General features: G+C 39.2%; 1 protein-coding gene across 1 annotated transcript in view; it reads left to right on the top strand.

Moving 5' to 3' along the window:
- Window positions 1-16,476, top strand: part of SUGT1 (SGT1 homolog, MIS12 kinetochore complex assembly cochaperone) — a 41,079-nt gene that overhangs the window by 16,673 nt on the left and 7,930 nt on the right. The window contains exons 12-13 of the mRNA XM_018056815.1: window positions 10,533-10,623; window positions 14,674-14,855. Of these exons, the coding sequence (XP_017912304.1) occupies window positions 10,533-10,623; window positions 14,674-14,855 (273 nt within the window). The remainder of the gene's footprint in view (window positions 1-10,532; window positions 10,624-14,673; window positions 14,856-16,476) is intronic.

Raw genomic sequence — 16,476 nt, forward strand, 5'->3', positions numbered from 1 at the left:
CTCTGGTTCCTTGCTTGCTCTGTAAGTGTAGACTAGTGATCCACATCACACATGTGATCACACATGATTACAGGGCATGATTTCCATCATCTTGTGAAAATGAGAGAGCTGTGGACTCTGAACTCTGAAATCCTTTCACCTGTAAGATTGTGTGAGGGTGTATGATAAAGAATGATATAAACAAATTTTTTGCATTACTATACCTTTTCTATACACATGTTCTGCAGTGTAGTCGGTTATTTAACTTTTGAGCTGTGTGAATGTTCCACTCGTAGACTAGAATCAGGGTTGGCTTATGTCATGAAGAATGATAACTGGGTCTTGTAGAAAGAAGAGAGCATCTGCGGAGGGTTGGAGCAGGAAGTGCAAAGTAAAGAAGCAGTAGTTTTTGCATCTAGTTAAAAATGATCTGCTTAAAACTATCTGAAGAGTGAATCATACAGAGCTGTTTATTTAGGAGGCAGAGACAGGAAACAGTTGCTTGGACGACAGAAAGTGAGAAAAAGGATGACATCTTCTGAAGATTTTAGTCTTAGCGGCCCCGTCTACACTGGACAGAATTTGTTTAATAATATTGGGTAAAATAAGCAGAGAACTACAACTCGATTTGACAGGGAGATAAGTCAGAATATTAGGAGCTGGCATTTACATCTTTCTATTGAGAGGTTGTAATGCATGTCTCTTTGAAGTAATTTAAATTGATTGGTGTGAAAATATGGCAAGTAACTTCAAAACCTGTTTCCACTTTGTATAATGGAAGAGGATGTTTGGTGACTGCACAAGCCTGTGTGGCCGGAATGGAGGCTGTAACTGAGCACTGTCAGTTTTTATTCTCCTTTGGATCTTGTGAGTGCTTGATTGTGACCATTCCCCAAAGCCCTCTTACTGTTTTCCCAGCTTACCTTTTCCCCCCCTTGGTCCTTTCTTTAAATGCTACGTAGATACTACTCTTCTCTGTATGGTAGTTTGTTTATATATACATTTATTTCTCTTACTTTTTGTAAGTCTTCTAAAGCTGAGAAGCTGTCATACTTGAATCTCTGTGCTTCAGGGAAAGTTGCCAGATAAAGTACAGGTGGTGGTGGTTTAGTCGCTAAGTTGTGTCCGACTCTTGCGACCCCATGGGCTGTAGCCTGCGAGGCTCCTTTGTCCAAGGGATTTTCCAGGCAAGAATGCTGGAGTAGGTTGCCATTTCCTTCTCCAGGGGATCTTCCCAACCCAGGAATCGAACCCGGGTCTGCTGCATTGCAGGCAGATTCTTTACCAACTGAGCTATGAGGGAAGCCCTAAAGTACAGGATGTGCAATTAACTTTACATACAGTAAATAATATTAAGATACAGATATGTTCCATTTGCTAAATTTGGCTATCCTAGCCCTGTACACTGTATGTCATGAGTAGGTGGTCAGTAATTATTCAGAGAATGAATTTAAATTGCATTCTCATATTGGCCTTACCAGATTTGCAGAGTGTAATAAGTGTCTTCATTCTTAGGTTTACAGGTAAAAAGAAACTGAGGTTCATGGACTTCAGATGCTTTCCCCAAGTTTCAAGTTACTGAATTGTTCAGCATGGCCCAGGAAGAATATTTAGACTTTTGTTTCTTTTCTTAGGTTTGTCTAAGTTCTGTACTAAAAAATTTAGATTTGAAGGATATATTCTGGAGGATGATTGTTTTCACTGTTCTAACCCAAAGTAATATATTTTACTTTGTTAAGCTATCTGTTTTTAAGCTGTGTTTTATGGGAAACAAATAGAAAGAATTGTACCTAATTAGATCCTAAGGGAAATGACATTTTTGAATCCTTTTTTATACAGCAGAGGGAGTCAGTATTAAAATATTGAAAATAAAATCTTTCTCTGGGTTACTGAGGCTTTATTGATGTCACTAGAAGGGGAAAATAGTAATTTTCTTTTCATATGTTTGCAGGTGGATTGAGAAAAGGGTGCATTTTGCTTGGGAAAATCTGCTTGATATTAGAGATTCTGTAAAATCTGTGGTTTAAAAGGGCTGTTTCTCTGCCTTTTGAGAATCCTGTTTTCTTTGCTACTTTCAAATAAATAGTGCATGTTGCATATTTATGTATAACTGTTGGTTAAGTGTTATTCAAATGAAAGATAATTTGCAGTGAAGATAGGAAGAGTTAGTACCCTTCAATTATTGAAATAGCATTTCTTAACTTTTTTTTTTTTTTTTTGCCATGCCACACGGCTTGCAGGATTTTAATTCCTTGACCAGGGATTGAACCTGGCCCCAGCAGTAAAAGCGCCAAGTCCTAGCCACTGGAGTGCCAGGGAATTTCCCTTAACTAAATATTTTATAGTATAGTATCTAATGTCTTTTTTTAAAGTCAGAATTCATATATATATATATATATATATATATATATATATATTTTTTTTTTTAGTACCACTGATAGTTATTTCTACCTTCTACTGAATACCAGCTTATATATCTGCCTGCTGATCCATTTTTTAAAATTAAGAAACTTAATTTTTTAATTTCATTTTGTTAATCTCATGACAATATTCTCTCAACACAACCATAGGATTTATCTTCAGTAACAGCTATGCTGTAAAATACTCATTTTAAAGATTAATATTCACTCCAAGAAAAATTGCTGTTGCAGAAATGTTCTTGTGTTCCTATTTTTAGTCAGAGTAATTTTGTGTATTATGTCAATATAAAATATGAAGCTTTTAACTGGAATTGTGGGAAAAAAAGATGTGCGTCTTAGAGACAGGTAGCCTCTGTCTCCCTTCTTAACACACTAAAATTTTATAAGTTTTAGTATTCTTTTTTTTAAATGTTATGGAAGAATCTTAATTATGATATGGGATTGGAGGTGTCTGGTCAGGATACTCCTGCTGTTTTAAACACAGATGTGTGTAGAGTTTTGGATTGTTTTGTTAGTGCTGTTTGATGTGGTAGTGGTGGTAATAAGGTGTGTGTGTGTGTGTGTTTTTTTTAATAACTGTTTAGTTGCTGATATCCACAAATTGCAGATCTTGGAGTATATTGTTGCTGCCTTTTCTATTAATGGATGTATGTATATTTTCAAAAGAAAAGAGTTCACTGTCCATGTTATCTGTAGCTGTCTTGTTAAATTTAGTGTGCAGTATGGATTTTTTTTCCGTGCTCTTAGATGTTTTCCAGCAAAGTATTTCATCATATGCATTTGCTATAGCTTACTGAGCCAGTGCCAGGTTGTGTGGCCTGTAAAGAATTACAGTAGCTAACTGTTTTGATAGCTGTGTATTATCCTATGAAATCCTCACAGTTACTACACGGTGCCAGTATTGTCACTACCTTTTTACAGGTATGGAAACCGAACCCAGAGATGTTAAATCATGTGCTCAAATGTTTGAGCTAATTGTAGCAGTGATGAAGAGACTCGTAATAGCATTCACTTACTTGCCAGACACAGTGCTACGTTGTTTTCATATATGGTTTTGTTTATTCCTCATAAGAACCTTAAGTGAGCTATGCCCCTGTTATTCAGTCACTGAGTTGCATGTAATCCTTTGCAACCCCACAGACTGCAGCACGCCAGGCTTCCCTGTCCTTCACGATCTCGGAGTTTGCTCAGATTCATGTCCATTGAGTTGGTGATGCTGTCTAACCATCTCCTCTGCCGCTCTCTTCTTTTGCCTTCAGTCTTTCCCAGCATCAGGGTCTTTTCCATTGTCAGCTCTTCGCATCAGGTGGCCAATGTATTAGAGCGTCAGCTTCAGCATCAGTCCTTCCAGTGAATGTTCAGGGTTCATTTCCTTTAGCATTGACTGGTTTGATTTCCTTACAGTCCAAGGGACTCTCAAGAGGCTTCTCCAGCACCACAGTTCGAAAACATGAGTTTTTCCATACGCAGCTTCTTTGTGGTCCAACTCTCACATCCATGTATGACTACTGGAAAAACCATAGCTTTAACTATATGGACCTTTGTCAGCAAAGGGAAGTCTTTGCTTTTTAATACTCTTCTCTAGGTTAGTCATAGCTTTCCTTTCAAGGACCAAGCATCATTTAATTTCATGGCTGCAGTCACCATCTACAGTGATTTTGGAGCCCAAGAAAAGAAAATCTGTTACTGCTTCCACTTTTTTCCCCATCTATTTGCCTTGCAGTGATGGGACCAGATGCCATGATCTTAGTTTTTGAATGCTGAGGTGTTTTTTTTAAAAATAATCAATTAATTTTAATTGGAGGCTAATTACAATATTGTATTGGTTTTGCCATACATTGACATGAATCCACTATGGGTGTACACGTGTTCCCCATCCTGAACCCCCCTTCCCTCTTCCCTTCCCATCCCATCCCTCTGGGTCATCCCAGTGTACCAGTCTTGAGCACCCTGTTTCATGCATCGAACCTGGACTGGTGATCTGTTTCACATATGATAATATACAATGCTATTTTCTCAGATCATCCCACCCTCGCTTTCTCCCACAGAGTCCAAAAGTCTGTTCTTTATATCTGTGTCTCTTTTGCTGTTTCACATAAAGGGTTATCGTTACCATCTTTCTAAATTCCATGTATGTGCGTTAATATACTGTATTGGTGTTAAGCCAGCTTTTTCACTCTTCCTCTTCTACCCTCATCAAGAAGCTGTTTAGTTCCTCTTCACTTTCTTAATAGGTAGGCCCTATTAATCCCATTTTACACGAGAAACTAGACCTCAGTGAGATTTGTCATATGTCCAACAAGTGACACCTATTTGACTCTTCGCTTGTAGAATTACACTACTGGCTGTTTTTGACTTGTTCACAACTTCTGCTTATGTCCTCCCTCCTCTAAAATGTGGATGGTTTTCCTCTTACAGGGCTTTTCTGTTGGGTGAGGTACATGAAGCACTTAGTACCTGGGGAATGTAACAAGTGCTCAATAAGTATTGCTGCTGTTATTTAATTTTCATTATTTACATTTTTATTTGGGTTTTAAAATCAGTAAATGCAAATAGAAAATTTGGAAAAAATATTAGGGACCTGAGAAAGTAATGTCTCATTACTGATGACATTTTGGCATACTTCCTTCCAGATAATTAGGTATTTCCCAAAACTTAGGTCTGTTGCTTACAGAATGGACACTGGAATTTTTTGTTTATGGGAGTGTCTCTTCTGATTGATTTCTTCAAGAAGAATCAAGTGGTGAGGGGCCCTATGCACCAGCACAGTGCTGGCTCACAGTAGGCACTCAGTACTCGTTTGAGCTGTGCTGTTAGAACATTGGGGAAGGTGATTCATGCATTACCATCCTTTGCGTTAAAAACGTTATAAAATGATTTGAAAATAAAAATAAAGACAGCAGATGTGCGTTCTGGCCTCAGGGAGACTGAGCTATTCTGAGTTTTGATACAGAAGTTAAATGTGCAAAGAGCTGAATGAGAGAACATTGGGAAAGCTGCATTCTAAAGATCAAGGAACACTAATGACTGGATCTTTGAAACAGATGGTTCTCAAAAGTTTGCCAAAAGAAAAAAAAAATGTTGACCAGTAAGCTGCACAGCTCTCTAGTCTCTGGTAAAGATTCCTTCACCATCAATCTGTAGTAAGTAAAGACTCACCTTTTTTTAAGAAGATGGTCTCTGGATGCCGTGACCCTTTAGAAGTAATGGCTTTTCTTTAAATCTAAATTTCCTTTCATTGGAAAAAATTAAATTTTCTGCTGTACAAAGGAGAGCTTAGAAATGGGTGGTAGTACGCGTAATATTGAACACTGACAACCCAGCACACAGGGATTCTTACTAGTAGTCTTAATACTGCTTGGGACCTTGTGGCACATTGAAAGCCTTCTCTGTGCCTATGAGAGCTGCATTCACGCAAATCATCAAAGTTTTAAGTTATCTTTAAATTACTTTTGACTTAAATGAAAATAGAATGGCTGATTAATAGTCCCAGTAAAAATATCTGAAGTTGAACTGGTGGTATTTTGCAAAGTATCTGTCAGAATCAGTTTTAAGAGCATATATAAGCATTAAAGTGAAGTAGATATAAAAAGGAATTCATAGAAAATTAGTCTCTCCCCTTTTGCCTTCTAAGAAAGCCGCTTTAAATGCTTTATTCTGTGCATTTCTTTTAATGAATGGAGTAAGCATACTTTCAGGTTCAAGTCAGCTTGTCTCAGTTGAAATAGGTTGTTGCTTAGAGCCCTGACTGTGGCTTTATAAAGGCCGCTTTGTTCGTAATGCACGATTACTCAGGCTGTAGCGGCTCTCAGAGATGCTGGTGCTAGTGCGCTGCTGTCCAGCTGGAGCGAGGGGCTTCTCACAGGCAGTTCTTAGCACGGGAAAATGTGGTGTGAGCACGGGTGCCCCATGACTGAAGCTGGGTAAGGATACTGGTGATGTGCGCACTGCCTGTGAAGTCTCCATTTCTAGATGAGTTGAAAATTAAAGGAGCGAGATGCAGTTAGAGGCAGTTTTAAATTTTAGTATATTAATAGTCCTTTTCAGTAGTTGATTTTGTGTCGTTGCTGACTATTGGATTTCTGTCCCTTTTTGATAAAGATCTCAACAGTGACAACTGAAAATGACCAGAGTCTTCATACTGTGTATGAGAAAATATTGGTAGTATTTTGCTTTATGAAAGTTGTCATAGTTCACTTTACAGAATTCTGGAGATCTTGTAAATGTTTGTTTTTATTCATGTAGAATTTAAATACATACGTTACATTTAAAAGACTGACTGTTTTGCTTCTTTTCCAGTGAGATTTGTTTCATGTTTTTTCTCGTGAAAACATTTTTTGTTACATTTCTGGGCACCTTAAGAAAATACTCGGTCCACACCCCTTTTATACCCATCACTTGATATCTGACTGAAAATACTGGCAGATTACTGTTAGTGTTTTCTTAAAGTATTTTAAAATGAAGATTTTTAAGGATTTTCTCCCTAAACTCTTTTGGTAGAAAGATTACCAGCAATTGCTACTTTAAATGACTCATCTTCACCGAAAAGATCAAAGAACCAAAGTGGACCTAATAGGCTTATCTTTTGGGGTTTTTTTCCTACTTAAAAAGTTGTAATTATTTTCTTCGAAGAAACATTAGAATATAAAATTCTAACTTGATTCTTAAAACTGTTTGCATAATGGTTATTACTGTGTTTACCAGCACTATAAATGCTGATTTTTGCTAGGCTCAAATTGGGGCTGAGCATTATTTGAATAAGGAGAACGTAAGGTGATAAGTGCTCTGTGAGTATATGTTAGGTAGATTCTAGGGGAGCAGCCTTGATTAGAGAGCAAAGGATTCTTTTAGGAAGCTTTTAACATTTCATTGTAATAAGCGGCCTTAGTTTAGCACTCAGAAGCTCTTCATAGTCTGTCTTACACCTTTTTCCGTTTGTATTTTTCTCTGCTTTAACAAAAATCCTGGACCTGAGGCAAACTGGTCTCCTCTTCACTGGCTGATAACACTGTCCTTTCTCACCTCGGGGCTCCAGTTTTTGACAGTTCCCTCTGCTTCTGGAGACCCTTGCCATCACTGTAAATGCTCCTGCCTCTCACAGCCCTCAAGGTGCCTGGAAACCTTCCTGTTCACAGCCAGTGTGATCTCTCCTGAGTGTTTAGAACATTTAGTTGCCTTTCTTCAAGTGCTTCACACACTACTGAGTGGTCAGGGATGACCACATATTATTTTTTAATATGTAAAAAATCCCTCACATTCCTGAAGGCTATACCTTGCTCACGGTAGATGTTTGATGATTACTGAACCAATGATTGTAAAAATGTTATCATTACTTGTGTTATCAAAGCAGGTCCATTTACCCAGTGCACAATAAGCCGAACACTAAGACACTGATATTTGCAAAAGAGAGTTTATTCTTGAGGCAGCTGAATGACGAGACAGGAGAACAACAACAAAAAATCTTATATCTGCCTCTCCAGAGGTGACAGACTTGGGCTATTTATGGGATAAAGAAGCAAGGTGGTCTGAGGGGTGGGGGAAAGGAAGGATGATAAAGTGAAGTCATTGGTGTCCTGCAGGGGCATATCTGAGTTACACGTTTCTTCGTGAGATGCTTGTTCAGAAAATGGCATTAGCATGTTCTGAAGGTGACATATTTTGGCCCTCTGAGGTCAAACACTCATGGAGCCCCAGTTGAATGGTCAGTGGCCTTGACCAGTTTTAACTGGGCATGACTAGCTCTATGTTCCAGGAAAAGTTACCATTACTGTTGTGTGTTAATCGCTCAGTCGTGTCTGACTCTTTGCAGCCCCATGGACTGTAGCCCCCCACCAGGCTCCTCTGTCCGTGGGATTCTCCAGGCAGGAATACTGGAGTGGGTTGCCATTTCCTGCTCTGGGGGATCTTCCCAGCCCAGGGGTTGAACCCCGGTCTCCTGCATTGCAGGCGGATGCTTTACCGTCTGCAAAAGTAATAGCGATTTTGAATTGCTGAACTTTGCCTTTTGATATTAGAACACCTTCTTATATAAATGTGGATATGTTATACATCATTTTAATGCACATTTCTCCCTTTTTTTTTTTCGCTAATGACTTACTACTTGCTGTTTATATTTATTTTAGACTAGGGAAATGATGTTAGATAAAAAGAAAAATTTGAGCAATTATCTTATTTGAGTTCAAAATGGGTCATAAAGCTGCAGAGGCAACTCAAATCAACAACTCATTTGGCCCAGAAACTGCTAATGGATGTACATCGAAGCTGATCCTCTTACAGCTATGTGAGACGTTGCCAAAGAACTCAGTGTTGACCATTCTGTGGTCGTTTGGCATTTGAAGCAAATTGGAAAGGTGAGAAAACTGGATAAGTGGGTGCCTCGTAAGCTGACTGCAAATCAAAAAACCATTGTTTGGAAGTGTCATCTTCCCTTATCCTTTGCAATAACAGTGAACCATTTCTCAGTGGATTGTGACGAATGGAAAGTAGATTTTGTACAGTTGGCAATGACCAGCTCGGTGGTTGGACCAAGAAGAAGCTCCAAAGCACTTCCCAAAGCTAAACTTGCACCAGAAAAGGTTATGGTCACTTTTTGGTGGTCTGCTGCCTGTCCCATCGACTATAACTTTCTGAAACCATTACATCTGAGACGTGTGCTCAGCAGATCGATGAGATGCACCAAAAACTGCTGTGCCTGCAACTGGCTTTGCTCAACAGAAAGGGCCCAGTTCGTCTGCATGGCAGTGCTCAACTGCACATCGACAACCAGCACTTCAAAAATTAAACAAATTGGGCTGTGAAGTTTTGCATCATCTGCCATATTCACCTGGCCACTCACCAGTGGACTACCACTTCTTCAAGGATCTCGACAGCTTTTTGAAGGAAAAATGCTTCCACAATCAGCAGGAGGCAGAATATGCTTTCAAGAGTTCATTCAGTCCTGAAGCACTGATTTTTATGGTACAGGAATAAACAAACTTATTTCTTGTTGGCAAAGATGTGTTGATTGTAATGGTTCCTATTTTGATTGATAAAGATGTGTTTAAACCTAGTTATAATGATTTAAAATTCATGGTCAAAAAAAAAAAAATTCATGGTCCAAAACTGCAGTTGGTTTTTCACCAGTGGGTCACTAATATAATGACCCATACATTGGAGGTGTTGTATATAGTGGGTGCTTAAAGGTGTCTTCATGCTACATGAAACTTGGAGGGTATGCAGTTTGCAAGAACAATTAAAGTGACTTTAGTCATTAAAGGCAAGTTGCAGGATGTTATTATTAAGCAAGTTATAATTTAAGGGATCTAACTCATGACTTCCCTTAGTTTTACTTGGTTTGATATTTTTATACAATGTAATAAGTTTTTCTACTCTGAAACAGGTTAATGTACACATACATAGTAACTCCTTTAGAACAGTGGTGAGCACTGTTAACATTTGGGGCTGGGTAATTCTTTGTTGTGGGTGTTACCCTGTATGTTGTAGGATATTTATATTTAGTAGCACTGCTTGCCTTTCCTCAGGAGCTTCCCAGGTCGCTCAGTGGTAAAAAAAAAAAAAAAAAAAAAAAAAGAGGCCACCTCCGAATGCTGGAGATGCAGGAGACACCGGTCCAACCCCTGGGTGGGGAAGATCCCCTGGAGGAGGGACTGGCAACCCACTGCAGTATTCTTGCTAGGAAAATCCCACAGATGGAGGAGCCTGGTGGGCTACAGTCCGTGGGGTTGCAGAGTCGGACAGGACTGAGCAACTGAGCAGATACACACACAGCCTCTCCTCACCTGTGCCTCAGTTGTGATGACCCAACAGTGTCTCCAGACATTGCCAAATATCCCCTCGGGGACAAAATCACCCCAGTTGAGAACACTGCTTTAAAAGAAGAAAAGCATGTGGATTTCTAGATTCTTAATTGTAGTTTAGAGTGTGTATGTATATTGTTTTTGAAGGTGGCTTTTAAGTAGAAAGAAAGTAATTGTTTCAGAGTTCTCCGAATTTAGCTTTGTAATTTAGCTTTGGAAGCAAGGACACTATTAATTCTTATGAAACATTGATAACTGAAGGAAATTGCTTTTTTTTTTAAGCTGTTCTGTGTATTTTACATTGAATAATTGATTTTTTTTTTGGTGTCTCCTCCAGATTGAAATTAAAATGAAAAAGCCAGAGGCTGTGAGATGGGAAAAGCTAGAGGGGCAAGGAGATGTGCCTAACCCCAAACCGTTCACAGCAGGTTTGTTTTCTGGCCTTGATGCGCTTTGGATTCATGTTGTGTTATATAGTTGAAATTAAATAGTGATGAGTATTCTTTCTACTTCATTATTTATGTTCTCAAGATAAAATACATGGAGTATAATGTTGCTCTGTAATGAATACAAAATATTTCTTAATGGTGGTTCTAACTTCTTAAACTCCATAAGAATACAAATGAATGGCATCAGAGCCCAGAGGGAAGTGGAGTTCATTGTTTACCGTGGCAGTTTGTGACGTTGGCTGGGGGTTGTTTTTGTGTGTTGGCCTTTCCTGTTTTTTATGTGTAATAGTTTTTCTCTGCTGATAAATTTCCCGCTCTTCCTTTCTCCCCTCTTATTTATGCCTTTCTGTTTCTTCTAATGTAGTCAACTCTAATTTCCTGGAATTTCAGGGCTTCCCCGAGAGAAGTATCTAGCACATTCCACTATTTTTCTAAGAGGTGGAGGCAGACAGCTAACGAAGGCCTAAGGCAAGCCTATGAGTAGAGTAGAAAACAAGGGTTGACTGCTCAGTCCTTTGAGGAAAGAGACTGCTTCATGTTGGGGTCAGTTCTAAGCATAGGCAGTAGACAGGTGTTTTTCTGGCGCAGTGATTAATCTGTGGGGCACACTTAGACCTAAAGTCTGAGACTGTTTTATAGCAGTGACCTCGTTAATGAATGGAGAGAGATTACCTTTTGATTAGAGATAGTGCTCTGATTCGATGACTAAAACGAGGCAACTTTGTTTCAGCTACTTTTTGATTTTTCACTGCTTTCTTCTGTAGTATAAAATACAGTTTCACTGTGGCACCTTGTAGAAAATGCCAAGTTCGCCAGTAGAGCATTCATCTTCAGATTGTATTTTGAGATAATGTTAGGTTCTAATAGAAGTTGCAGAAATTTAGAGTTCCCATGTACCCTTCACCCAGTTCCCTGCATGACACTGTCATAGCTAACCTACAGCATAATTAGCAGAGCCAGGAAATTTACCCTCCCAGATAATTTTTAGGAATCGAAATGATTCAGGTTGGTATATGAGCTGTTTATTAAGCTTCTGTGCCCTGCTGTATGTGAAAGATTTGGTAAAGATGTTATGTGCTTCTCATGGGGTTGATTCCCAGAGATTTTTGGATTGAGGTTTATATATAGCTTAAAGCATTTTTTTAAGACATATTTTAAATGTAGTATCTCACCTAGTTCTAGCAGCAGCCCTGTATAGTAAGTGACCTCGTATTGTTCCTCTGATCTTACGGGCTCAGAAAGGTTAAACAGCTTGCCTGAGATTACCCTGCAGTTTTCATTGTCCAGGACTAAATCCAGGTCTTCAGAGTCTGGGTCTGGTTCTTGTACTCCATGTGTGATACTGCTTGTTGCTGCGTTTTCTAACAGTGGGACGTCTCTGCTGACATGAGTAGCTTTGCAGTTAGTTGATGTTAGAGTGAATAAGCAAGAAGTTAGGTTACCTGTCTCTGAGTAGTTCATTTGCCACCTACTGGTATTAATATTTTTCTGAGATTAAAGATTTTTTTGGTGTTTTGGTTACAAACTCTTTGTAAACTCAATGCCTTGAATATTCAAGATGGTATTCCTCCTGACCGGTTATATTTTTTGTAAGGGGTTAATGTGCTTATCAGATTGTTTGACAAGCTGGAGACTGCAGATAAGGGCAAGTTGTTAACCTATCTGTGCCAGCTTTCTTATCTGTAAAATGGAGATGAGAACTGTGGTCCCATCTGGCAAATCAGCATTAGGATTAATTAAACCCATGTGTCCTAAGTTCTTAATTTACATTGGCATGCGTTTTTTGTTTTCTTGGCTCCTAGTGAAAATGTACAAAAGAAAGAGATTACTGGTGGAGGACAGGTGGATAGAATTTGGAAAACAGTTTGCTTGCCCTCTATAAAACTGGTGTGTTGTCGTTTGTCTTGTTAGGGGTTGGGTGGTGAGATGGGCAGGGAGAGGGGTGAAGAGAAAGGATGGAAGACAGTGAACGATTCGTTTCTCATCTCTTTTGAGAAGGGGGACATATAGTGGCAACAGTGGGAGAGGGACGTGTAGACTGGCGTAATGTGTCCCAGTTCACAGGGAGATTCTAAATTCATAGGGAAGTGTGTTTTTTTTTGTTTTTTTTTTAAGGCTACCTAGCTGTACCATCCAGTGTAGTAGCTGCAAACCACCTGTACCTACTGACCACTTGGAATATGACTAGTCTGGATTGCGATGTGCTCTAAACGTAAAATACATACCAGACTTTAAACTTAGTGTGAAAAGGATATATAGAACATATTAATATTTTTATATTGATTTCATGTTGAACTGATACTATTTTGGATGTGTTAGGCTAAATAAGACATTTTTAGAATGTATTTCACCTGATTGTTTTTTTAAACTACTAGAAATTTTAGAATTATATTTGTGACTCACATTTGTGGCTTATGTTATATTTCCATTGAATAATGAACAGATCTGCTCTTATAGTTCTTAGGTAATCTGGTTAGTTTCTTTTAAACTATTTGTGTGTCAAGACCTTGATTCCCTTGGTCTTTGGGGCAGTTTTGGCAGTGCCCTGAATCTCCCTGGGTTGGTTGCCTCTCTGGCTGCAAGCAGCCTCTGTTTAATCCCAATGTGCCCTCCAAGTAGTAATATTTCCTGTGTGCACGTGATGTGGGCATTGGATCATCATGTACTATTTTTCAGCATTCAAGAATTCTTTATTTTCTTCTGTTGAAGTAATCTGATATTTTTAATGTGGTGAGAGGATGGAGTCTTAACTCACTGTCAGATGGCATGGCAATGTCAAATGGCATGTCATTGTTTTCAGTTTAATTTTACTCTGAAAGATATAAGTACCTCAGGAGAAGCTACTTTATATATACACACACACACACACACACACACACACACCAATATCATTTCATGTATTTTTGGCTTTGCCGGGTCTTTGTTGGTGCACGGCTTTTCTCTAGTTGTGGCGAGTGGGGGCTGCTCCCCAGTTGTGATACGCAGGCTTTGACTCTTGGGGAGCGCTGGCTCTAGGGTGGGCAGGCTTCAGTAGCCGAGGAGCACGGGCTCAGTAGTTGCAGCTCCCGGGCTCTAGATCGCTGGCTCAGTAATCGTGGCGCACAGATTTAGTTGCCCCGTGGCATGTGGTATCTTCCTGGACCAGGGATAGAAGCGGTGTCTCCTGCGTTGACAGGTGTATTCTTTACCACTGAGCCACTGAGGAAGCCCTAGAAGCTGTATTTTCTAGCATTTGTTAAAGCTTTGTTTAGAGAAAGTTTGTTAATGAAGCATCTATTTTAAAAAGTCAGTATTTTTAGAATTGTTGGTACAGTCTTTGCACCTTTTCTGTAAACGAGAGTTCCTGTATGCGGGCTTCCCTAGTGGTCCAGTGAGTGATTAAGAATCTGCTTGCCAGTGCAGAGGGCGCAAGTTTGATCCCGTATCTGGGAAGATCCCACATGCTGTGGGGCAGCTAAGCCTGTGAGCTACAACTACAGAGCCAGTGCTCTAGAGCCCGTGGGTCGCAACTCCTGAGCTTGTTTGCCACAACTACTGAAGCCTGCGTGCGCAGAGTCCGAGCTCGGGAACAAAAGAAGACACTGCAGTGAGAAGCCTGCGCACGGCAAGCGTGGCCCCCAGTCAGCGCAGTTGGAGAAAGCCTGCAGCAGTGAAGACCCAGCACAGTCAGAAATAAGTGAAAATAGTGGGTCTTAGAAGGGAGGTTCCTGTATGCTCCTCACAGTTTCTCCTGTTAGTAACATGTAGGCTTTCTTTGTTAATCTAGTTTTGCATAATGTACCAGAAGTTTACACTGTGAGTTATTTTGCTCAAAAGAAATTTCCAGATTTTACATTATGCTTACCGATTCAGTCTTTAGAGGTTTTAAATGTTAATTATTGATTTATATATCAGGAAGACATTTATTACAAACATGAAATTTAATGATTTAAACTATTTGCTGAGATGTAAACACCATGGTCACAAAGTTACGTGTGCTTGACATAATTGACACGTGTTGATTAATCACTTCTTTTTTTTACTCCATAGATGTAAAAAACCTATATCCATCATCATCTCATTATACAAGAAATTGGGATAAATTGGTCGGTGAGATCAAAGAAGAAGAAAAGAATGAAAAGTTGGAGGGAGATGCAGCTTTAAACAAATTATTTCAGCAGATCTATTCAGATGGCTCTGATGAAGTGAAACGTGCCATGAACAAATCATTTGTAAGAACATAAACTTTAAGAAAATCTGTTATAGTTGTAAATTTCAGAAATTAAAAATATAAGTAAAGAGATCAGATTGTATGTACTGTAGTTGGGAGACCATTTTAAATGGGCTTTGTCTGACCACTTCTTCTTGCTTGAAACTTTATGAGAAAGTTGGAAACTTGTGGAAGAGGTGAGAAACAAATGGTGTATGTAGTCCACATAAATTTTTTCGTCAGGGAGTTAGAACTTGAAAGACTTGCCATCCCAAGGTTAGCGTGGGCGATAAGGGTTACTCTAGTCAGATTTATCACAGTAGCCGAGTGGGCGTCCAGTGTTCTCCATCGAGTGGCATATGTAGTCTCAGTGTCAAGGATGAGGAATATAGAAGGGAGACTTCCAGAACAGTGTTGGGCAAGTGGTCGGTGCACGTTGATCATCCACTGGTTTGTTAATAATTTCTCTGTTAGTTAGGAAAATTCAGGCTCTTTGCCAGGGCATGAATACCACCTGAATTAGGCCTCAGTTCTGTAGAACCATGTAGATTTTGCTTGAAGCTGTAACCATTGGACTTTGACCTGTAGCTCTGAAAATGTCACTGTTTTTTAAGGCATTTATTTTTACAGTAGAAAGTTAAAGTTAATATTTAATAATTAAAATTAATTAACATTAATTAATGTGTTTGAGGTAATAAGTGTGTTTGAGGCTTAGATATTCCATATCAAGTTACCATGTGGTAACTGATCATGACTGTGGTTTTCACTATTGCTTTAGAATTTTTTTATATTAAACTTTTTACATTGAGATAATTGTAGATTCCCATACAGTTGGAGAAAGTACAAGAGATGCCTTCTAGCTTTTACAGATTTCCCCAGTGGAAGCATCTTGCAGAATTAATATTACAGCCATGGTGTTGACAGTTAAGATAGAGAACATTTCTGTTGCCACAGGATTCCCTCATCGTTGTGATCTTATACCCATGTTCACACCCTTTTTTCCTACCCGTCCTTAGCCCATGGCAGCCACTAATCTGGCGAGTTTGTCAGATATGGAGTCTGCGAATATTTTCTCCCAGTCTGTAGCTTGTCTTTTTCTTTTCTTAACAGTCTTTAGCAGACCTGAGGTATAATTTTGATGAAGTCCAATGTATCAATTTTTGTTCTATGAATCATGGGTTTGGTGTCGAGTTCTAAGAACTCTTTGCTTAGTTCTAGATCTCAAAGATTTTCTTCTGTGTTCCTTTTTTTTAAAAACAAAATATTTACGTATTTGGCTGTGTGGGATCTTTGTTGCTGATCTTTGTTGCATCCTGCAATATCTCGTTGCTGCACACGGACTCTCTGACTGGGGTGTGTGGGCTTCAGTAGTTGCAGTACACAGACTTAGTTGCTCTGTGGCATGTGGGGTCTTAGTTCCTTGACCAGGGATCAAACCCACATCCCCTGCACTGCAAGGCAGACTTTCAACCCCTGAACCACCAGGGAAGTCCCTGCGTTCTTTCTTTTAATATAGGTTTTTCTTACTTACTGCATCTTAGTCCATGATCCATTTTGAGTTGATTTTTATATGAAGTATGAGATGCAGGTTAAGCTTCTTTTTTTTTTTTTGACCTGTATTTGTTCAGTTGCCCCAGCACCAT

The sequence above is a fragment of the Capra hircus genome, chromosome 12 (assembly GCF_001704415.2).
Source record: "Capra hircus breed San Clemente chromosome 12, ASM170441v1, whole genome shotgun sequence".
NCBI classification, from domain to species: Eukaryota; Metazoa; Chordata; class Mammalia; order Artiodactyla; family Bovidae; genus Capra; species Capra hircus.